This window comes from Meriones unguiculatus, chromosome 4 (assembly GCF_030254825.1).
Source record: "Meriones unguiculatus strain TT.TT164.6M chromosome 4, Bangor_MerUng_6.1, whole genome shotgun sequence".
Classification (NCBI taxonomy): Eukaryota; Metazoa; Chordata; class Mammalia; order Rodentia; family Muridae; genus Meriones; species Meriones unguiculatus.
Genome location: NC_083352.1, coordinates 130,160,765 through 130,183,975, shown reverse-complemented (window position 1 = coordinate 130,183,975; position 23,211 = coordinate 130,160,765). Strand labels below are relative to the sequence as shown.

The window sequence follows — 23,211 nt, the reverse complement described above, 5'->3', positions numbered from 1 at the left end:
TCTCCCACACCCCAGCTCTTTAGGAAACTAGCGGCGCTCTGAGCGAATCTCCAGCCTCAGTGGCTGCAGGGACCAGTGTTTCATCGCCTCGCGAAGCAATCTAAGAAACTGTTGGGAATTGTAAACTCCTAGACCCCTGGTTCTTCTAAGTGGCGGTGCCGTCTCGAATCCCCCACTCCCGGGCAAAGACACCTTGATCTTCCCAACCTCCTAGGTTTTCCTGCGCTGGGTGCACCCCCCAGTCCTCTCAGAGGCACACGAGCTCTCTCAAGACCTGGGGGAGGGGAGGCGTGTGGACCCGAGTGGGGGGCGGACTCTGTGCGGGGAGCCCGGGCGTGGCCCCCGAGTGGGCGCGCTCCCTACCTGCGGTGGCCTGCGGGCAGGCGGGCGTCGGAGCGTCCTGCGCTCGGAGGGAGGCGGCGGACTGCTCCCAGCCGAGGCATCCCTGCATTTATTTGAGCTCAAACCGAGCGACTGTTGACTTTAGCACACAAAGCAAAGATTTCACTGCCCGCTAGTTTAAAAATGAATATTTTACCAAGATATCGATCAGCGTTATAAAATTCAGTTAAGTACAATGGGATCCTGGAAAAAAAAAAAGAATAATAAAGGAGGGGGGAGGCAATATAATATCTGTGCAAATTTGCTGAAGTGTGACGTGGCCTGGAAAGTTTACCCTCCTGGAATTCGGATCTAGAATGTTTTTTTCGGTTGTTTACTGACTTTGTTTATTCACAGATCACGGTTGCTTAAACCCCGCGCGAGAAAGGCGGCGGGCAACAGGAAGAAAAAAAAGAGATGGGCCGGGGGGAGCCGCTGCACCCTGCGGTTCTTCGAGTTGGGTGGGGGAAAGGAATCCCTGAGCTCCTAAACTTGGAACTCGGGGAGGGAACTGACGTTGGGGGGGGGGGGGAGGACACCAGAAGGGCGGAAAAGCCTCGGAGGGAGCAGCTCCCCGACATCCTTTTCATGTATTCGCACAGAACTATATCTTATCGGCGGGGATCAGTGGAGGGGGGCGCGCTAAGTAGTTTAAAACGACCCTCGAACAATGGGCGTGCGATAAGAAACAACGCAGGTTAGGGCAGCGCTTTCAGGCTCCATTGTCCCCACTCAGCCCCCAGCCCTGCCTCTGGGCTCCTTCGCCACGGGAGCCTTTTATGTGATAATGAAACACATTTCAGGCTGGGCTCGCGACGTGTGTGTCCTGACCGGGCAAAGAGAAGGCCTGATTGCTGGCCGCGGCCTGCGGATCCCTCCTTCTTCAATTTCTCTTCCTTGTGTTCTTCGGAACAATGTGGCTTGTTAAAATGGGATTTTGGAGTAGGGGTGGGGGTGAAGAAGCACACACACACACACACACACACACACACACACACCAGCTCAAGGGAAGGCCAGGCCTAGGGAGGAGGGATAGAAATGAACAAGGTGGCAGAAAGCGCCCAGAGAGGTGTTCACCGGGTTGAGTGTGGGACATCCCAGGTTGGAATAGTTAGGAGTAGCTAGATGTCCTGGCTAAGCAGAAACAAGTCGATGCCTGCCTGCTTGTGTTTTTAACCAACGTAAACCTTTTTTGCTTCCCATGGGAATGGACCCAAAGTCAGACTGGAGGAAAAAAAAATGGTGTTTCCTACCCTAGCCCAGACAGCTTGCAGGACAGGAGATGCAAGCCAGGGTGAAGAGGCTTCTTTTGCAAAGCCCGCTTTCACTAGAGATAGTTACCTGTCAATTCGAAGCATCTGAGAGAGGTGAAATGTCCGGTAAGATTTTATTTTGGGTCTTTGTATTTCCCTAGAGGCTGACGTAAGTACCCATTCATCCCCTGGGCCACAATCCTGGTTTGTCTATCTGAACTTCTGAGCTAACAGAGAGCTTTGCCAGAGCTGGTAAAATTCTTGAGATCTTGGGATCTCACTACTTTTGGAATCATTTGTTAAGCTGCTCAAGGCACCCTTAACTGCCTCCTTGCCTCCCAAGGTAAAAAAAAAAAAAAAAAAAAAAAAAAAAGATTTGGAGGTTACCCTAAGCTGTGCAATTAAAACCAACTCCAGAAAACTATTCAAAACGTTTTCCCAGATTAGGTGGCTCATCACCTCCAGCCAAGCAAGGTTTCCCACCAGCTGGATAACACATGAGTGAGGGGAGGGCGAGACAAGCTGGGGTGTGGGGGCGCACAGCCAGGTGGTCTCCGGTCAACAGGAAGGTCAAGGTGCTATGTCTTAAGTGGTAGTGAACAGCCAGACTGCGGCAACATTTTGTAAATCCAGTCTAGGTTACTGACTAGTAAGGAGGCCTGGTGTGTGTGTGTGTGTGTGTGTGTGTGTGTGTGTGTGTAACCTTCTGCCTTTCTTCTAGAATAGCCAGCCTTAGAGCCCAGGGCACTCGACATCAGCACACCTTCCAGCTTTGCAGGTGGAAAATCACTATGGTGAACTAAGAAAGTGCTTATGCTTCTGGCCTTAAAACTAAAACTACTGGACTTTAGCTGAGCTCAGAGGCACAACAAGTCTGTAATTCTAGTATTGGAGAGGCAGACACAGGAGGATGGCCAAAACCTGGTCTTCATACTGGGTTCCAGGCCAATCAGGAGTACTTAAGGAGACCTCGTCTGTCTCCAGTCTCTGCACCGTAATAAAAATACCGATATGAATAAAGATGCTGAGATGGTTGGTCCATCAGGGATTTGTCTGTTCTGTCATGTTCTGTGATATTAACCTCAAAATTTGAAAAGTGACCATGAAGTAATTTTGATTTGTTTACTGATGTAGTTGCTGCATTACTTAGGGATTGTCGTCCATATATTCTGAAACGCACTTAGGGAGGCGAGTTGGAGGTGTGGTTAGGTGGACAAACATGGGGAGTGGGAGATGTTACTAGGACTCAGCAGTGGCACTTATGGGAAAATTCATTCAACTTATATTTAAATAAAATCTTGGGTAAACAGCAACACTGACCCCCAGCCTCCCATAACTCCCCCCCCTTCACAACAAACTCCCACCTCCCTCTCATTTCCTTGCAATAACTTAGAAATCCATTTATTTTTTAGAGAGAAGAAGAAGGAGAAGAGGAAGAAGAAGAGGAGGAGGAGGAAGAAGAAGAAAAGGAAGGAGAAGAGGAAGGAGAAGAAGAAAGGATCCAATGGGTAAAATCCGCAATAACACTTTAATATAGATTTGTGGAACTCTGGCCCTTCTAGCCAGAACACACATTTATAAGCCATAAATAAAGCACGCAGAAACCATAAATTAAATCAGACCCAAGACCTGGATTTCACCATGTCCAGAATGGGATGCATTTTTTTTCTCCTGGTAATTTACACCAGACTCTTACATTAATTTTTTTCTCTTTTTAAACATCAATACAACCCTCTGATTTTCTGTTAAAACTACATGGTTTCACACCAAGTCACTCACAACAGTTGTTTGTTTGTTTGTTTGTTGAAATCAGACTTCCCTGCGACATCAGCAATAGAGAACAACAACAAAAATCAGAATCCTCGGGTGCCTTGAGAAGCAGTAGTCTACATATAGGAAACCAAAGGCTCCTTTAAAACAAGTTTATATATATATATATATATATTTCCATTTCCTTCCCTATTTAGAATGAGAGATCACTGTGACCCATCTATTTAAGGACACAGACAGTTAGGTGAGACTTCTCATCTGGGGCCTGCAGCATGGCGGCTACTTTTTCCTCAAAGCTCCCCCAAAGTCTCAACTCAACCTCTCTTCTCCCTTGTCCTTCTCCCTGGTGGCCAGAGCTAGCAGGGCCTGAAAGCCATCTTCTTAGGAGGAGTTCATAATAGGCCTGGAGTACACTCCTTGGTAGTAGGAGGTGTCTGCGGCCAGGGGCGAGGCATCCAGACCCGCTTTGTTCGTGACTGGGCCCATGGCCAAGCTGCCTGGCATGGGGGAACCATAGCCCCCAGGGTAGTGCATGACCTGTTCATAGGCTTTGAGGTCCATTTTGTGAGGCTGATGGTGGTGGTGGCTGTGGTGATGTTGCTGCTCAGAGGACATGAGGTTGTTGATAGAGAAGGGGTGGTTGAAGGCGTAATGGTGCTCGGGCTTCAGGTGGGCCTCTGGTGGCAGGCCGGGGTGGTGAGGGGGACCCAGCAGGTGGGCTGCAGCCTGTTGCTGCTGCTGCTGCTGCCCTGGCGAGGGCGCCGGCTCCGGGGGACTCAGCGCAGAGGCAGGTGTTCCCTTCAGCTCGCCCAGGCCGCCTCGCTTGTGCTCCTGACACGGAGAGGCGCTCGAATGGGGGGAGTCGGTGCCCGCCGGAGTCTCGGAGGCCGAGCCCGCAGCCTCCCCGAGCTGAGCCTGTGAAGCCTGGGTCCCGGCAGCGGTCTTCTTGCCTCCGCCACCGCCCGCACCCGCGGCTTCCTTCAGCGCCAGCTGCTTCTCACACTTGAAGCGCTTCTGGCGGCGCAGGTAGCAACCGTTCTCGAACATGTTGCCCGAGTCGGGGTGCAGGGTCCAGAAAGAGCCCTTGCCAGGCTTGTCTGGCGAGCGGGGCACCTTGAGAAAGCAGTCGTTGAAGGAGAGCGAGTGACGGATGGAGTTCTGCCAGCGCTGCTGGTTCTGTCGGTAGAACGGGAAGAGGTCCATGATCCACTGGTAGATCTCGCTCAGCGTCAGCATCTTGTTGGGGCTCTGCTGGATGGCCATGGTGATGAGCGAGATGTACGAGTAGGGCGGCTTGGCGTGCGTGTAGCTGCGCCGGTACGTCTTGGGGTCCCGCGCGCGGCTAAGGCCCGCCTGGCCGTACATGGGGCTCATGGAGTTCATGTTGGCGTAGGGGGCAAGGCCACCCATGGCCCCGGCCGCCTGTCCGCCGAGAGGGCTCAGGCTCGGACTCAGGTGCGGGCCCATGCCCGCCACACCGGCCGCCCCGGTGGAGCCGCTCATGCCCGCCATGGCGCCCGCACCCGGGGACATGCCAGCCAGCGACGGGCTCATTCCAGCACCCACGTATGATGACATGTTCATGGAGCCCGCGCTCATGTTGCCGGAACCGCTGCCCATGGCAGCCGCGGACATGCTCATGTAAGTGTTCATGCCGTTCATGCCCAGGCCGGCGTTCATGTTGCTCACCGTGGAATAGCCCTGCAGACAGAGCCCAGGAGGGAGACAGGTTAGCGCCCAGGCTGAGCGTGCCCAACCCTTCTACCCTCCAGTTGACCCGGTTCCCCGCCTCCGTGGAGGCCTCTGGGGATGTCCTTCTTTTCCCCGTCCTAGTCCACCAACACCAAGTCCTCTGCGGCTCAGACTAAAGAGTGATCGCCCTGGGGCCAGCGGATTGCGGTTCTGCGCTTGAGGCTCGCGCCTCGCCCAGACTCTAGAACGTCGCTGTTCTAGACCACCAAGCCAGGCGGGCGCCCCAAATGTATCTTACTCTCCCCAGGGAGACCCCAAACCCGCTGGCCAGCAGACTGAGTCAGCACCTAGGCCGGAAATCTCCGTTGGAAGTCCTGGTCTCCAAAAGCCACCTTTGGAACGTTACTGGGGCAGTCTCAAGTGGAAGTGGGCTCAGTGTGCCCCAGGCTGCACCCTCGTCCCGGGATCCCACACCGTGGTCACAGGGGAGTGGAGCGCAGTGCCTGCGCAGAGCCCGCGAGCAGCTGGAGGCATTGCGTGGAGGAATAGGAAAGGTACTGTTGCTGTCCCGGACTCGTAGCCACAAACTTTCTTTCTCTTTGTCCACTCGTCTTTGACTCTTCGCCTGCACATCTGTCCCCAACTCCTACCCACCTTCTCTTCTGCAGCTCCCCACCCCCTCGCCAGCCGACCTCCCACCCCTCCCCAGCCGCGCGCTGCCAAACATAACTCTGTTAGGATAGTGCGTGGCTCGGCCACGAAGAGGATTTGGAGGCGCCGCAAGTCAATATTTGATCACAAAGTTAATATTATCTCAAGGCTAACAGTGTGTCGTATAAAAAAGAGACCCATTTGAGTCGAAGGAGGGCGGAAAAGGCGGCTGTCCAGGAAGGCTGGAGGTGGGGGGGCGGGCGCCCGGGAAGGGAGCGTGCCGCGGCTGGGGACCCGGGGATAGCTGCCACCCTACTTCCCCCTGGCGAAGGCAAGCGCTTACCTCGGGCTCCGCGTAGTAGCTGCTCCAGTCGGATGGCTCGTGCCCTTCCATCTTCACGGCTCCCAGCATACTGGAAGCCGAGTGCATGGCGGTTTAAAATTTAACAGCCACAACAAACGACCAGCAATCAGCCCCCACCCCCACCCTCTTAAAAAAAAAGTCAGCTATGGCACCGTCCCCTCCCTCCCGCCCTCTCTCGCGCTCCCTCTCCTCTCTCTCTCTCTCTCTCTCTCTCTCTCTCTCTCTCTCTCTCTCTCTCTCTCTCTCTCTCTCTCTCGGCACCACTTCCTCTCTCTCCCGCGGCCTGCCGCGGGAGGTGGCTGGGAGCGGGCCGGAAGGTGGCTGGCGGAGGAGGGGGCCGAGGAACGGCGGAGGCCGGAACCCGAGCCCCGCCGTCGGGCGTGCACTCCGTCGCCGCGCTCCCGGGGCTGCCGGTGCGGCTGAGGGCTGGCAGTGTGCAGCCGCCGGGAGGCGGCGGGAAGCTAGCGGCGTGGGGGCGGGCGGGGGGAGAGCGAGAGGAGGGGGAGGAGGAGGTGTGGACCGCGCCGCGGACAAGTGCCGCAGTGACGTGAGCGCCGGGTGATATAGCACCGCGCGCTGGCGCGGGCCTCCAATCCCCAGACCCCGGGCAGCCCATTTGAATAATCAGCTCCCACTTAGGTGAGAGGAAGCCGGGGCCGGCGCTCCGCACCTGCTGCTCGGCGCCCGGGCCACCCCGCTCCCGCTGTCCCCCCTCCCCGCGCTCTCCAGACCCGGACCTGCGAGCCGGCGCGCGGGCGCCCCGGCGGAGTCCCTTTCTTTGCGTCCACGGGGAGTCTTCCGTGGACCCAGAGACCTGGGATCAGGCCACCCCTGGAGAAGCTCAGGACTCCTGCTCCCGCCCCGCCCCTCCTCATCGCCGCCTTGAGCTCCGGGTGCGTCAATCCGAGGGCGCGTACCGCGTGGGTGCCCCGCAGAGCCGAGGCAAGCCAGATTTATTTATCCCGGGTTTCCTCCCTCGCGGTGCACATTCCCTGTCAAAACAACAAGCAGGTGACAGCCAATTTGCAAAGCGCCGTCCTATGCAGGAAAACTGTGTACACACCTTTCGCTCGCTGGCCGGTGCTCCGGAGGCCCCTCCCTGTTACAGTTAGGTCCGGGAGCGGCCTCGGGAGGCGCGCTGGACGCGCGCGGTCTGGCCGCCTTAGCCGTCAGCCACCTCAGACTTCTGACTACCCAGCTCAGGCTGCCTGGCGAGCCCTGCTTAGCTGCAGCCAATACCTGGGAGGGAGCAATTTGCCTCTGACATGCGGGCCTCGGTGTTTCAAGGTTACTTTTCAGTTAAATCCAAGGTGCCCACAGCATTTCGTAACTAAAACAAACAGGGCAGTAGGTGGGGGTAGGGTAGGAAGGGAGAGAAAAAAAGGAATCAATAATGGGATGGCTTCAGGAGGATCTGTGCTCTCTCCGCCTGCCGAGGCCAGGGCTATTTCATAAATATTGGAAATTTCAGTTTCTTTTCTCTCTGCTTTTGGGTGTTAAAAAGTGTCGTTTGAGCGTAGCGTTGCAGGCCTTTGATCCCAGCACTCGGAGGCAGAGGCAGGCAGATCTCAGAGTAGACTAGGCTGACCTGGTCTACAGAGCTTATTTCAGGACAGCCGAGGGCTACACGGAGAAACCTTGTCTTGAAAACCAAAACAAACCCCCAAACAACAGAATATGTCATTTGTATTGTTAGCTACTAAGACTAAGGCAAGCCAACATTTTGGAGTGGAGGGTCTTGTAGGCATTTATATGTTGACACTCTTGGTTCTGAAAATGTGGCTGGGATGTAGGGATACAGTCCTGAACTCTTCTCCCTCAGGGATGAAGAAATTAGGAAACAGTTGGCCCTGGCTCAAATCCAGATGTCCAGAGTTTTGTTATGGTGTAGAAAAGTATAGATAGAGGCGGCAGGCCCTGGGGTGAGCTGTGCACAAGGGAGCTTGAATGGGGATCAGACTGGAGGGTAAGCCGAGGGGCTTGCTAGGCCAAGAGGCATCCTTTTGGACCAAAGATGTGCCATCGACCTGCCATCTGCTGCTAAACTGCACGTAGTGGGGACAGTTGACAGAAAAGAGATTACTAAGTCACCCGGAGGAGTGCAGAGCAGCGATTCCCCCACAGGCAAGGCCTCATTCCCCATTGCGTGGTGATCTGATGTGCTCACCCAGTGAACACAGGGAGCTCAGAGAGATCAGGTCCCCAGCATCTCCCGCTAGGGCCCACGGCATGGTGGCTGTCCACAACCTTGGAAACAAGGGGTGTCCGTGCTGTTTATAGAAGCAGCTGCTCTTCAGAATCAAGGCAAAAGGTGTGTGCGCGCGCGCACACACACACACACACACACACACACACACAGAGAGAGATTAAATACAGTCAACACTCCTGTCTGGCCACAGAGATCTTCATTTCTTAATTGCTGAATCACAGTACCTCCTCCTACACAAGGACAATTCTCCACTCAGTGAAATTCAAGACACCGATATTGGGGTTTAGTCTGTCTGTCTGTCTGTCTGTGTCTCTTCCACCTGTCTCTGTTGAAAGCCAGGGTGTTTGTAAGCTTGTGGACTGTGCTACTCTTTGATTGTGCTTCTAGTTGAGATTTGGTCCTAGAAATTATTGCGTGTGTTACAGTTAGCTATCCGCGAAGAAAAGCATGCTTCCCTCAGGATAGACCTGCGAGTTCCCACCTTCACCTGAAGTAGGGTGCTTGCTCAGATCTCGGGATATCCGGGAGCGCTGAGCGCCAACTTCCACAGTGACAGTGCGCCCCCTGTCGGCCACGCGGCTCGGGGTCAATCGCCGTATTGCGTGATCCTTGGGCTCTTAATCGCGCAACTCTTGCCCCTGGACATCTTCTTCTGTCCCAACACCCCATCTCCACCCGAGAGCACCTCCTTGAGGTCCCTGAAATTATGAGCAAAGCCAAACCCGCTTCCTGTCTTCTAGCTCTGAGAAACGGTCGGTCTGCGCATGACGCCACCTGAAACTTTGGCTTGGTGGTGTCAGTCTGCGACCATCCAAGCACCACGGGCCGCTGCCTTTCAGTAAGCACCCTGGGAGCCCGGCGCCCGCGGGTTGCGGGAGCGAGGGGAACGTACTGGCGGCCTTCTGTCTCTCCCCGCGCCTCGGGCTTTGCAAGCTCCCACTCCCGGTGGCGCTTACGCGGGTCCTCCCGTTGCTGCTGCGATTTCTAAAGGTTTATTCAGAGCCCTGGCACCAAAACTCCAGGCTGGAATGCTGTAAACTGCCCCAGGTGCTCTCTCCAGGAAAAAGTTCTCGGAGCTCCCGCTACACACAGACGTCTGCACTGATCCCCGACAGTCTGAAACCTCACCTGGGGCCGAGCCTCACAAAGCCTTCCTATGCCCGCGCCCTCCCCTTTCGCCCTTTCTTAGGTCCAGCACAGTGGCGGCGTGGAAAGCCTCCTTACAAATGGCCACTGCTCCTAGGTTTGTTTTTATTCTGGATGTCTCGCCGGCGGCAGGGCGGCCTCCTCTGATTTGGCCTCAAATCTTGGCTATCTCTGCTGTCGCTGGGGAGAGACTGAGATCCAATGTCCCTTAGCAAAACTTCTCCCCACAGTTTTCTGCCAATGAAACTAGCTGAAGGGGACATCAATAAATAGAACTAATTTCCCCCTCCTTAATGCTGTGGAATTCTCCGAGTGAATCCCATATCTCAATGCAGAAAACCTGTATAGTATGTTAAAGGTAACATTTTGTGTGTGTGGCTGTGTTACTGTTTCAGAAGTTTATTTTTCAAAAATCAGAGCTCCAGAGTTTGTCTACTGAGCCACTTGTGCACACCCTCAAATACTCTTGTGCAGACTCTCTCTTTCTCTCTTCCCTCCCTCTGGCTCTCGCTGTCTGTCTGTCTCTCTCTGTCTTTCAGAGTTCAAAGACTTGTTTATGGGATGACTAAAAAGTCAGTGAGCCATGAACACATCACCAAAGGATATTTATTTACATGTGGGAATTAAGAAAAAGAGTTAATAGGCCGCACTGTTTTGTTTAAAAAAAAAAAAAAAGGAGGGGGATGTCTCTAAAAGTGAGGTGGGAGCAGAAGCAAGATTTTAAGTTTAAGAAGCTGTGCTGTTTCCTGTGGCAAGATCTATGAAAAATAAGGAACAGGTACAAAATAATTATAAGATAAATATAGTAATACCCTTGATTAGAATGGGAAAATGTGATTTCATTCTCTTCCATCAAAAAACAAAACCTGATTGGGTTTGGGTGGTAGAATTGTGTCAATGACCTTTTTTTCCCCTGAAGTATAGTGATACCATTTTAAATATTTTTATGCTGCATCCTCTTTTATTATATTATGGTGCAATACACAGTAAGGCTATTATCTCTCAAGGTAAGGAAATCTTGAAAAAATAATTTGTATAGATAGTCACCCATTTCTCATTCTGGCACAATGAAAAAAATCTATTGTTCAAACTGATTCTGATTTTGCTAAAACTAGTTTGTTTGTTTGTTTTTTCCTAAGATGGACTCTGCTTTTTTGAGAGAGGAAATGAAGAGCTATTGATGGCAACCACAGGGGACAGTCCCAGCATAGTCCCACTGCAGAGCAGGGCACAGAAGACTACAGTCTGGCTAAGGTTCAGCTGAATTTGACACATAGAACACCCCCCCTTGCACATAGAGCGAGTTGGAAGGCTAAGTTTTCTGAAGGTTTTGTTACTTAGAGCAATTGTGACTCAACTCCTCAACCCCCCCCCCCCTTTTTTTTCTCAGTACAGAAAGCCAGTGTTCTGTCCACCTGGTTTGAAAATTTGAGTATTTCCGGGGTACTCTTGACATCAGGCCCACCATTCTTGCACTTTTAGTATGTTTCTGCTGTGTGAGGCTCTTATAGTTGTAGCAATAATAGCAGAGCAATGTGAGAAAGAAGGTGTCTGCTGAAGGGAGCTCAAAGGAGACACACCTGCATCTGTGGCCCTAGGAGCTTTTCATTCATTTCCGTGCTGTTCTTGGTGGAAATACCAGATATCCCTGCCAACAAGGTGAATTTCACGAAGGACAGCAGTCCTGGGCAGTCACTCACAGACTTTGGCCATCTCTTTCTCTGTGTTCCTTGGAAGAAATTCCACTAGATCTGTATAACCACTGATGACTTACGGGGTAAGCAAATGTCCTCCCCATAAGTAATAACCAATGATGCCTTGAGTGGTGTGGAGAGATGGCACAGGGCAGAAAGGCCTGGGCTTCAAATCTGAGGCTCTGGAAGTGTTCTTAGCATCTTTGTTTCCATTTCAAAGTCATGTAGGCCTTGGTATAGACAAAGAGTAGCTGTACACAATTTGTCTCAATATGAACAGTGACAATGGGGGAATTAAATATTCTTACCAATTTGGCAAATATTTAATGACTTTTACTCTGTTCTAGGTGGTGCATACACAGGGAATGGCACCTGTTTATAGAGGCAAATCCTGATTTTTTCATTTTCTTCCCTTCTCTCTTCCATCAAAAGTTCCAACCTTGGGCTAGAGAAATGGCTCAGAGATTAAGAGCACTGTTTGTTCTCCCAAAGGTCCTGAGTTCAATTCCTAGGAACCACATGGTGACTCAAAATCGTCTATAGTGAGATCTGGTGCCCTCTTCTGGACTACAGGCACACAATGCTGTTTAAATAATGAATAAATAAATAAATTCCCCCTCCCTTTTTTAAAGTTCCAACCTCTTACTATTTTCAGGGTTCTTTCTAACAATGATCCAGCAACTTTCATGTGAGAAAATCTATTTCCTCTATTCAAAACTAGTCTTTTAGTTGGCAAGAAATAGATTAAAAGCCAAGGTGATAGAGTCTTCCTATTTTGAACAAAATCAGCAGGACCAGCAAGAAAATCAAGGGCTCAGTGCTCCTTTAGGGAATACAATAGGGGATAAGACCTGACAAGAAGTGGCTACACAGAAAGCATTGTAACCTCCAACTCTGTCCCCTCAGTTTTCCGTGTAATGAATGCTAATAACCACCTATGATTATTAGGGTGCTGTTTTGTTTTGTTTTTTTTTTTGTGAGTTGTTCTTTTGAGGTTTTTGTTGTTTGTTTGGTTATGATGGTTGATGAGATGGTGTTGCAGCTTGTATCAGAGCTGTGCTGGGTAAGTACTCAACCATTGAGTAGATATCCTCCTAGCCTTGAATTCTGCGTTTTGGTAGATGTGCTGCTGCTCTGGGGTGGTACTGCCTTGAGAAAGTTGTCAGGTGTGACAAATACTGGTCTTTTTTTTTTCTCCTTCTTTGTTGGTAAAAGGTTCTTTTAAAATGTATACACCTTACCCTTGTTCATTCAAATGCTGATTTCTCTCCCCCCACTCTCTGGTTTCAATCCAGACTTTGCATTGTGATACTTATTCTAAGTATCACCTGCCTCAACTTTGTGTAAACATCCAAAATAAAACAACCAGCCACAATGTTGAGCAATGGAGAGGAAGGAGTAGGAGAGAGAGGGGAGGAGCCAGAGGACAGGAAAGAGGGGAGGAGCCAGAGGACAAGAAAAGAGTGGGAGGCAAAAGGGTGGAGGACAGAGCTAGGAGAGGAGGGCTGGAGAAGAGATCTTGGACTGATGTGGAGAATGAACCAGACCTAAAATTTCACAAAAAACAAGTATAATGTGGGAAATCTGAATGGTAGAAACTACATGGTCTTGGAGAGTTAGGATGAAGTAATTATTGCCCAGCACTGTGTTCTAGGTTAATTAAATAAACCCAGTCTCTGTATGGTGATTTGGCTATACAGCAGCAAACTTTACCAGAAGATATATCAATAGTAAATATTAATGACCTAATACAACACATCTTTTCTTTTTCCTCCTTGAAACAGCTTTGGCAGTACTGAAACTCACTCTGGAAAACAGGATGGCCTTGAGAGCTGCCTTCCTCTATTTCCCAAGTACTGGAATTAAGGGTGTTGCTCCACCACCCCCTGGCAAATTCTGGTCTTAAGAATTTGTGATACAAGTTAGCTGTTTCAGTTGGACTTGTCAAAATAATTTCAACTGAAGGAATATGGCCCAGCCTTCCCATGACAGTTTCTAAGGGGTGGCACTAAATCACAGCTACAAGGCCCCACTGACACTGGGCTAATTAACCAGGGTTGGGACACACACACCTCTTACCCTTTTATGTGGACAGGAATCCCCTGGAGATCTTGTTAAAATGCAGATTTTCCTTCAGCAGGTATGTTTTGCATTCCTTCCAGGTGGGCAGAGCTGCTGGTCCCCTGACCACAGGTGGTCTCACCCCTGTGAGACCATTTCTCTCACTGTTCCTGCAGTCAGTCCTGAGCAGGTGGTGAAATGTCTTGTGATAAAATGAGAACGTGGAGGCCCCTCTGCAAGTTCTGCCAATTCTCTAGTACCTTCATTCTCCTTTGAGCCTCATTCTTGCCCTCTTTTGAGCCTCCCTTCACTGTCCTGATTGGGCTCTGCAGGGCTTTCCTTGTCCACAAACTGGAAATGGCCCTTAGGCATCCCAGAGCCTGCAGCAGAAAGGATTCCAAAGCAAAGCTCCCCACCGTCCCCCTACTACCTGGGTATGTTTCCTGGAGATGGGGACCTCCCTGGTTGGCTAGATTTATGGCAATTATCATTTTGCCACACTGATAGATCATTTCCAAGTATAGAGAAACAATGGAAGTAAAGCCTCAGCTCAGCCACATCAGCCAATGACCTTTACCATTGTTCGTAAGGAAGATGCCTAGGGAACTCAGGTGGGGTCCAATCCTGAGTGCAAGTCAGGGGCCCTAATCCTCATCCTAATATGCACTAAAGAACAAAATGCAAGGATCAAAAGAATGAGAAAGTGACCAGGAAGTCTTCTTATTGAGTTTTCAATGAAGTTTGTCTCTTCACTCTGGAAGGATCCCAGGCTTCTTTAGAATGTTACCGCGACTAAGAATGCTGGTCCGTTAAATTTCTAGCCATCACGGCAAATTCCCATTAACCTTGGCATACCATCTCTATATTCTTTAACACATACCACAAGAAAGATTAGTCTCGGAATCAGAGACTCAGAGGCCAGGAAGGCTTCAGGCTTCCAGCTGCACTACACTTTCCCTGTTAGTGGTAAGACTATCTTTCCATTGTGAAAATCTGAATGAAGCATTCCTTCTGGAAAGAGTGCCTTCCCTTCAAGTCAGAACGTACATAAGGCACGCAAAACACTTTTTTTTTCTTTAGGCAAACTCTTATTTACATATGTGCAAGGAGAACTAATGCAAGTCACTGAGGAGTTTAGACCAGTGACTTCATTTGTGTCAGTAGACTGGCGTTGATAAAGCTAGGAAAGATTATTGTATTAATCTGCTTCTAGACATTTAGGTGACACAGGACAGAAAATGCAAACTTATTTATTAGCTGTCTTTTTTTCATGTCCAATTATTATTATTATTATTATTATTATTATTGTTTTGAGACAGGGTTTCTCTGCTTAGGCTGTCCCGGACTCACTTTGTAGACCAGACTGAACTCTAATTCACAGAGACCCACCTGCCCCTGCCTGTGTGAGAGCTGGGATAGCAGGCGTGTGCCACTGCACCTGGCTCATGTCCAATTATTAAATCATCCAAGTGGAGGCCTCTCTTGTCTAAGAGGCCTGACGGGCCACACAGACGCTGGGTGGAAAGTGTGATGCAAGTGCCAGGTCATGCGCATCAGAGGAGGGTCTGTGAGTAGGTCCATACTTTCAAGATCCCCAGGCTCAGCTACACCTTTTAAGTGGGAAGCATGTTTTCATCCTTCCACATCTCCAAATAAGGTGCTAAGTAGATGCTCACTGTAGAAGACCCCTGACTGGCCTGGTGGCAGTCTCGGACTCGACACCCATTCCCCAGGCCTCACAGTCAGACCAACATGACTTTATAGATGCTTCTTGTCACCTTTCATTCTTCTCTCCCCTTTGGCATGCTAACTGTGGGAACACAGCATTTTTTTAAAAATCATTTTTACTCCTGTATGCCTTCTCTCAAATGCTAGGGCTCTATCTAGGAAGAGTTGGTGTCATGCACTGGTCTAAAGACTGATACACATGTTTACAAAATCATAGAAAGATCAGTACTTTATCTTATATTATTTATTTTAAATTATATAATATTATATATAGTATACAACATATAACTACAAATCATTTTATATGACATATAATATATTTATATTTTATCCATCATGATAGTATCTATTATATACAATATAATATATTATTTATATTAAATATAACTTATATAATTTATTTTTTATTATTTTTGTTACTTATTTTATATTTGGTACTGTGGATGGAACCCCTAGGCTTGTGCATACCAGACAAGTTCTGTGATGCTGAGCTCCACCTCTATAACCAATGAATTATCAAATAGCCACAGAATATGATTAATTTGATTTTAATAATAACAAACCTGACTCAGGAAAATTCTGAAGTTTACATGCCAAACTGTCAACATTGATAAGACAAGAAGTTTGGTTTGGAAAGAAAGGGAGAGGGCCCTCACTATTTTTTTTCTGCCCACTTTTTCTACTTGCATCTTCTGTTTTTATAAACAAATTTAAAGAAATATGACCGTTGCCCTTGAATATATACTATGTTGCACACACCTGTTTCTTGCCTTCATTAATAAAAAAAAAACCTACCCTGGAGGGTCTTCCTTCAGAGAAAATGAGCAAGCCTCTCTCTGGAGAAACATAGTTGTCATTTTTAGGAAGAGAAATCAGATCAGAAACATATAGGCTGGGAGAAGTTAGGTAGGGAAAGATGAACAAGACTTAGTAAATCTGACCCACTTTTAGAAAGGGAAAGGGATGGTCAGGACAGCTGAAAGAATCAGCAAGCCTTTCACTGCCTTGGCTTTGTGCTTGTGGAAGAGAAAAGATTAAGATGGCAGCTGTATGTGGTTTCACTAAATTACTATAGGTGACTGCTGAAGAAAATTAAATATGGCAAACAGTATAGTTTTAAACAGCCTGTGGTCATGGACAGCAGGGCTCACAACACGTCCAGAGACAGGAAGTGTGGGATTTGGGGCCTCTTCATCTCTCCTTTTTGTGTTGCATGCTGGTGAGCCCTTCAGTAATAACAGCTTGAATGGACAGTGACTCTTCTCACTGATCAGGTGTGTGTGTGTGTGTGTGTGTGTGTGTGTGTGTGTGTGCACACATGCTTGCTAGTGCATGTGAATATTTTTTGTTGTCTTTGTAATTGAATGTGTGAAGGAAAATTTTCATCCCCCCATCAACCCTTGCAAGTGGAAGAGAGACAAAGAGCAAGGAGACACAGTGTTAGCTGAGGAGATATCTGTATGGCTCTGTTGAGTGTTTTAGAACATGTGTCTGTATATACTGATTCTCTGAACAGGGAGCTGGTGAGATAATATGCTTTCCCAAGATGAGGCACACAGGAGTGAAGTTGGTTCTGTGTACTAGAAAATGATGAATGGGACACAGGACAGATGCATACAACTGTGATATTCAAACACATAATTTACTTGTGTGCACTAGTTGCGCTGGATAGAATCAGCTTACAACAATTCTAAACCGTTGCTTCTCAAACCTCTCGATGAAACTTCTATTGATGACCCATTTTTGTGTTGTAAAGGAGGTTGCTACACCAGACTTAATAAACACAGGAGAAATGAGAATGGAATAAATGTTCCCATTCATCTTGCATGACAAAGATGTGTAGTCTTAAAAATACGTTTCTGTTATACATACTATGGTTGCACTAGGATTTGAAATGAATTCCCTTACTGTGGTGGGTGTAATGCCTAGAGCCTAGGAAAGTCCATCCACAAAGAGGCGAGAACACATTAGTTCTTGTGAAGATGTTTCAGGTTTGTCATGTATAAGACAGATAATGGCTTAAGTCATTGGTGTTGGTGAAAATGGAATGAGATAAGGCTTACAAGACACCCTAGCTCAGTGTCTGACACCTAAGAGTTCATGAATGACATGTTTTCTTTCCTATGCAAGATCTCCACATAGGACATGGAGCTAATATGCACTCACTATGTTCATTCTACAATATATCTCCTCAAAGGGAACAAAAAAAAAAACCCTAATTGATCAAAATGCCACTATATATTTGAAAAGATTCTCTTTATGGATAATACAGAAGCTGTGCTGAGAACCTCAGCTGAAGACAGCTCCAGGATGAACAAAGAAGTTATGAGCTAGCCCTAGTCTTCAATTCCATTGCTTTCCTTATGATTGAAGGTTAAATTCAGCATTTTTTTCTGACAATAACTCACCACCTCCTTCTATTTACAAGTCTTTCTAAATGCTTCGCTATGTTCTATGGTGTCCTCTTGCCCTTTCTGGGGTCATGCAGTCTTAGAATACCAGATGTCTGAATATTTTAGCAGCTCCTCTCAACCTTTGCCTGTCTCCAACCTCCTCTTCTAGAAAACAACCTTTAACTTATGCTCTTTAGGAAACCAAATCTGCAACAAGCTTCCTTCATCCACTTTTCTAGAAAGCCCACCAGCTGCCAGAGTCAGGTAACATCATTTCCCATGCCCACTGCTTCACACCAGTCTTAGGGGCCTCTTCTGAGTTCAAACCTTTTTTGGCATCCATCCGTTAGATAATGAGGTTGAGGCAGGCAGATGTTGGTTAGAGGTTAGCCTGAGTTATATGTGGAAACCCTACTTCAAACAAACAAACATTACACACACAAACCACAAGGAAGAGAAGAATTGAGCTGTTAATAATCTTTCTACTCATATGTACTGTAGATAGCTGGGATGGTTTCCCTTCCTTCAACACAACTACCTGTTCCATAAAAGCTGTGTTCCTCGCTTTTAGTGACAGTTAGTTCACGAGAAGGAACAGGCATCCCTAGGATCAGAACCCACTCTGTACTTTGCTTGGAAACAAAGAAGTCAGGAATACAACACAATGTCTAGCAGGGAGAAATCAATTGTTTCCAATAGCCTCACTCTGCCCATCTTTTTCTTAGGTGATACTGAAGCACACATATCACTTTTCAGCTTACCTTTCCACCCAAAAGTGTGTCTTGATGTCTTTCCAAGTAGACTCATACACAATGACCTTGTATTTTAAGTGACACAATGGCACACAATTGAGAACTCTTTAGGCATACAATCAATATCTCTTTAAAGATCTCAGGAATGGAGAATGAGGGGAGGAACCATGAGCATTTGATTTATCAAAGCAATACTTAGACCTCTACTGTAAGGTGTTAAGGAAGGTCAGGGCAGCCATGCTCCACAAGGAGGCCTCTTGAGTAAAGTCCCACAAAAGAAGAGGTCAGAATGATCCCAAAAGAACAAATGGATGGTAGATGAAGCTCAGACCATTACTCATCATTGGTTAAAGGCCCTTGTGGCAACAAAGACCATAACTGTGCCAGACACTTGGAACTGTCTAGGTGAATATAACAAGATCAATGATGAAGAGTCATAGCAAGCACTTGCCCTATACCATACAAAAACTCTACATTGAATTGTTCTCATCCCTCTTAATAGTAGCCTCAATTGTCACTGTAATCTTGGCCCTCATTTGAAGGTGTATCTTTGTGTTCCTGTAGTAACTCAGACCACATTTATCACTTGCGAAATAGTCATGTACCTAACTGATTCAAGATTCATGGGTATCATGAGTACATTCAAAGAGGTCAGAGATCCCAAAGTAGACCAGGAAGGAAGATGGCCACCTCATAATGCCAGATCACACAACAAGGTCACATGTCCCTCAGAGAGCAGCAATTATTACTGGTTCTGGCTGGAAAGGTTAAGCACCTCTTGCCTGTGGGCTGATTAGAAAACCAGCCTCTGAAGGAAGGGGAAGAGTTTGTCAGGCTGAAAGGGAAGGGCTGAAGGCCCCTCTTTTGCAGGAAGATGTTTGTTCAAAGGTATGGAGGCAACTCCACTGCAGGTGCTGGGGAAAGAGCTTCCTAAGAATGCTGGTCAACTGGTAGGAGAGCAGAGGGTCATACAGAGGAGCCTGAGGCGAGAGGCCTCGGCTCCCCTTCTTGAATGATGGAATTAACAGCAGGGGAGATAAGCCAGGACAGATCTGGGAAGGCTCTTCCTTAGCAGGGTGGTGGGAAGGGAAGTTGGACCCATGGTTAGACAGAAGTTGAGTCACAGAGGAACCACTGGACCAGCTGCCCTGCTTTGAGGACTGTAGACCACAAGCCACAATCTCAGTGAGTAGCCCCTCAGGGACCACCTCAGCTCCAGAGGTGAGTGAGGTCCTGGCTCTTCCCACATGACCCAAATCCAATTACGAACCTTGAACTTATACAGAGGCTTGACTACCTCAGTCCATCTCAGACAACTACACAAATACACTTCATGTAAAACTCTGACTTAGTGGCTGCCTTTTCAGACAACACTGATTCAGATAGAGAGAGTGAGTTTCTGGATGGAACACTCTCTCAAGCTTCCACTGGGCACAAATGGAGACAGCCTGGTTCTAAATGAAGTTGACCTCTGTGGTAAGTTAGTCCTCTGATTGTCTCTCTTCATACTCCAAACTAATAGAGACAGGAAAACATCAAGTGAAACGAAAAGGTGAAACTGGAAGTCAAAGGTGTGTATTAGTTTTGGCTTCTCCTGAAGTACAGCATCACACCAGGGTTTGAATGTAAGCAGGGGCCTTGGCCCAGCAAAGTCCAGAAGGGAAGTAAGTGCATGAGGTAGGAAGGGTAGCCACTGAAGAAAGGGCCCAGCACCAAACAAGAGATCACCATGGATACCTGTTATGCTAGGGCCTCTGGGAGACAGAGGACAGTGGGCTCCTGAGTTGTCCCTTCTAAGGAAGGAGAATGTGTGATCATATATGGGCGCCTGTGGTCATTGACAGCTGCTGAGGAGAATCTTCATTTCCTAGATCTTTCTAGTGTTGTGTGAGTAGGGTAAAGGCCACAGTCAGACAATACCCTCAACCACAGAAAATATGGGGACCCAAGATCCTCTTTCTAAACTCTAGTTTCTTTATTTCCTGGCTGAAAGGGGTTAGAAAGACCTTCCACACCTGGGTTCCTTAATCATAAGGCAAGGATTACATGTCTTTGAGTTGCAAGGTTTAAATGTAGCTTTGTTTTGATTCTTGAATAATATCTTCAAGGTTGACTAGTGTGCCAAAGAGAGACAAGCAGACATACAATGATACTAATATCACCATGGGCACTGGGTCTCAAAATTATATTCTTTAAGTGTGTGGAGGCCATCAACCCCCTCCAACTCCTTCAAGATGGAACCAATCTTCTACGCTGGAAGTTTTAAATTAATGGGTCATGAATCACATGCAGGCACCAAAAATTATTGTACCATCTGCCTCTAGGTATAGTAAAGCAAGTTTTGCAGAAAGCTTTGTAATCCAGAAATAGTCTTCCTCAAATATTAACAGTGGGTATGGTGAGGCCAATTCTACCCAGCATGTCAGCAGCAGGAAACAGAATGGAGATCACCACTTGTCCTCACAGAGATGCTTCTGAGCATTGAATTCCTTTATTGACCAGAGGCAGAAAAGCCCATCATATGAAGAAACTTTTCAGAACTATGCATTTCCAACATTCAGTGGTGAGAAAAGGGGCTGAGGGACTGAGCCACAGTGAAACTTTTCCTACCAAGAAGGTAAGCCATTTCTTGCCTTGCTTCTAGTTCTCTGGTGAAGTCCTGGATCTGCTCCCAAAACACTGAAGGGACAGTAGGGCACAGATGCAAACAGACCACAGAGAAGGCAGTCGCAATTCTGACCTAAGCACTGTTGTGCAAAATACCAGGATTGACAGTTCTCACCATGTGTGAGAAGGAACACCCCATTTCCAGGGCCATTTCCACAAAGCTCTGATGGAATTTCTCCCCTCTTTGCAAAAACTCTCACTTCCCTGTCTCAGATTTACTTTTTACCCCAAGCCTTTGTTTAGATCCCCATGAGGTTAATGAGACCTAAGGCACTCAGAAGACCCCTCAGAATGTCCCTCTTTCCCTTCCTCTCTCTAGCCATCCCTCTCAAATGACTATTCCATCAGTGTTGTCTATAAATGGGTTTTATGTCTTGGATATTAATTACTGTAACTTTAAAAAACTCGGTGATATCAGAAGGGCTGCTTCCCTAAGTTCATGAGGATGGCATTGGATAAATAGAGTCTTAACTCTGTCATATGGTTTACACACACACACATGCACACATGATCAGGGTATAAAAAGAGAGGGCTGAGCCCTTGATTCCTATCCTATTGTATTCCATCCTGAGTTCAGCAGCACTGAAGGGATTTGTGTATTTAGAGTCATGTTCAAAACAACCCAAATAATGAATTCTCCATGACTCTATAGAGGGAAGTAGCTATTCATCCTGATGGCTGAGATCTGTGCAGGGGTTGTGTTGTTTGGGAGCACTGACTAGACTCCAGCAGCCCAACAACAGCCAATAAAAAAGCTTCCGAGGGAGGCTTCCACCTTGGCTGGATTTGGGAGATGAGACAGGGATAAGTGGAGTGCTTATCCCTGATGATATAACAGATGAACATGTGCAGCTGTTGGCAGGTAGATGATGAGGATGGTCAGGAGTTGCCTTTGTTTCTAAGGGTGAAAAAAAAAGATCTTCCAGTTTTATGTAAGACATTGATTTCATGGGTCGGGGTCAATGTTGGTTCTCGTGAGAAGAATGTGCTGGAAAAACAATTGTGATTGGAGTGTCTCACTGCCAGAATCATGCAAAAGGTACTGTAAAATATTCTGTGGTCTGTGTTGCGCCCACAGTGCATCCTTGCACCCAGGAGAGCTGTGGTTGAGTTTTGTTGTTGTTGTTGTTTGTTTTTTAAATTTTACAAGAAAAAGTGAAGGCACGACAGTACTTAATATGGAAATGACTGTGGGTCCAACAGTCCTTTAAGCAGGACCTAGCTGGGGAAACTCAGGTTTCTTTATCTTAGTCTTGCTCATCTGCATCGCTGGTCCCCTGAAACTGTGTCAATAAGGTGAGCAGGACCCTCTCGGCTAGGAAATTTCTTTGATGTCTGGAGACCTTTGCCTCTCTATCCCTAAGGGTCCTTATCAGACCCTTGTCAGAAATTCCTGCTTTTAGGGCTCCCTCATTAAATGCCCCTCCCTGAAGCTTATCATGTTGCCTGACAGGTGGTTTAAAAGGTGTTCATGGTTGAAGACAACAGTTGGTGAATGGTTGCTCATATGTAGGTCTTGTTCAGGTATCCACTGCTGGTCTGAACATGATAATCTAGCCATAATTCCAGAGTAGATGAGGGATGTTCTCTCCAGGCCCCACTTCTTCATGGGGGAATGATTGGCAATTGCTAGCAGCTGGGGGAAGAAGAATCATTCTTTGTTGTTGTCGTTGGTTTTGTTTATATTCCAGACAGGGTATCATATGTAGCTTTAGCTGTCACAGTTCAGGCTGGCCTTGAACTCATAAAGATCCACCTGCTTCTGCCTCACAAGTGCTGGGATTAAATGTGTGCCACCACACGCAGCCTGTTCCTTTTTTTTTTTTTTTTTTTTAATGGAGACAGAGGAGCAGGAAAGATGATTCAGTGCTTAAGAGCACTGGCTGCTATTTCAGAGGGCCCAGGTTCAGTTTCCAGCATCCACATGGTGGCTAACAACAGTTGATAAACTCACTTCCAAGGGGTCTAACACCCTTTTCTTGCCTTTTCAAGCACCAGGCATATATGTATTATACAGATATACCTTCAGAAACACACACACACACACACACACACACACACACACACTTTATTTGAAAGGGACATGAACTTGGAAGGGGCCACATTGGGAGATGTTAAGGAATTATAGGAAACAAAGAGGGGAGGGGTTATGATTATATTTTATTGTAAATGTATGAAATTCTGAAGAATAAAGAAAATTTAATATTTTTTTAAATTGATGAATCCTAGAAGAATAAGAGCATTGGAGATGAGAGCTTGCTTTGTCTTTGAAGTTATAACTTTAAGGCTCTAAATTCAGCAACACTGGGCAGATCCCTAACCTCCCTTCACCGCAGTTTCCTCATCTCTCAATGGACGCAATGGGATTTTCTTCCTCCAAGAAGCAGAAAGATTATTCCTGCCGTGTGCATGCTGAGGACTCACAGTGAATCAGAGAACAGTATTAATCA

The 23,211-nt window shown here is 47.5% G+C and overlaps 1 protein-coding gene across 5 annotated transcripts; it reads right to left on the bottom strand.

The window, feature by feature from the left end:
• Nucleotides 1-3,143: 3,143 nt before the first annotated feature.
• Nucleotides 3,144-7,390, bottom strand: Foxa2 (forkhead box A2). Of its 5 annotated transcripts, XM_060383123.1 has the most exons (4): nt 7,175-7,220; nt 7,029-7,103; nt 6,091-6,160; nt 3,144-5,105 (listed from the first exon to the last, which is right to left on the bottom strand). In XM_060383123.1, exons 3-4 carry the CDS (start codon nt 6,157-6,159, stop codon nt 3,786-3,788), a joined length of 1,389 nt encoding a protein of 462 aa, XP_060239106.1. In that variant the 5' UTR covers nt 6,160; nt 7,029-7,103; nt 7,175-7,220; the 3' UTR covers nt 3,144-3,785. The 5 variants fall into 5 exon arrangements, with proteins under 5 accessions (XP_060239106.1, XP_021505037.1, XP_060239105.1 ...); XM_021649362.2 differs by lacking the exon at nt 7,029-7,103 and having other exon boundaries at nt 7,175-7,390; XM_060383122.1 differs by lacking the exons at nt 7,029-7,103; nt 7,175-7,220 and adding an exon at nt 6,849-6,982.
• Nucleotides 7,391-23,211: the final 15,821 nt, after the last annotated feature.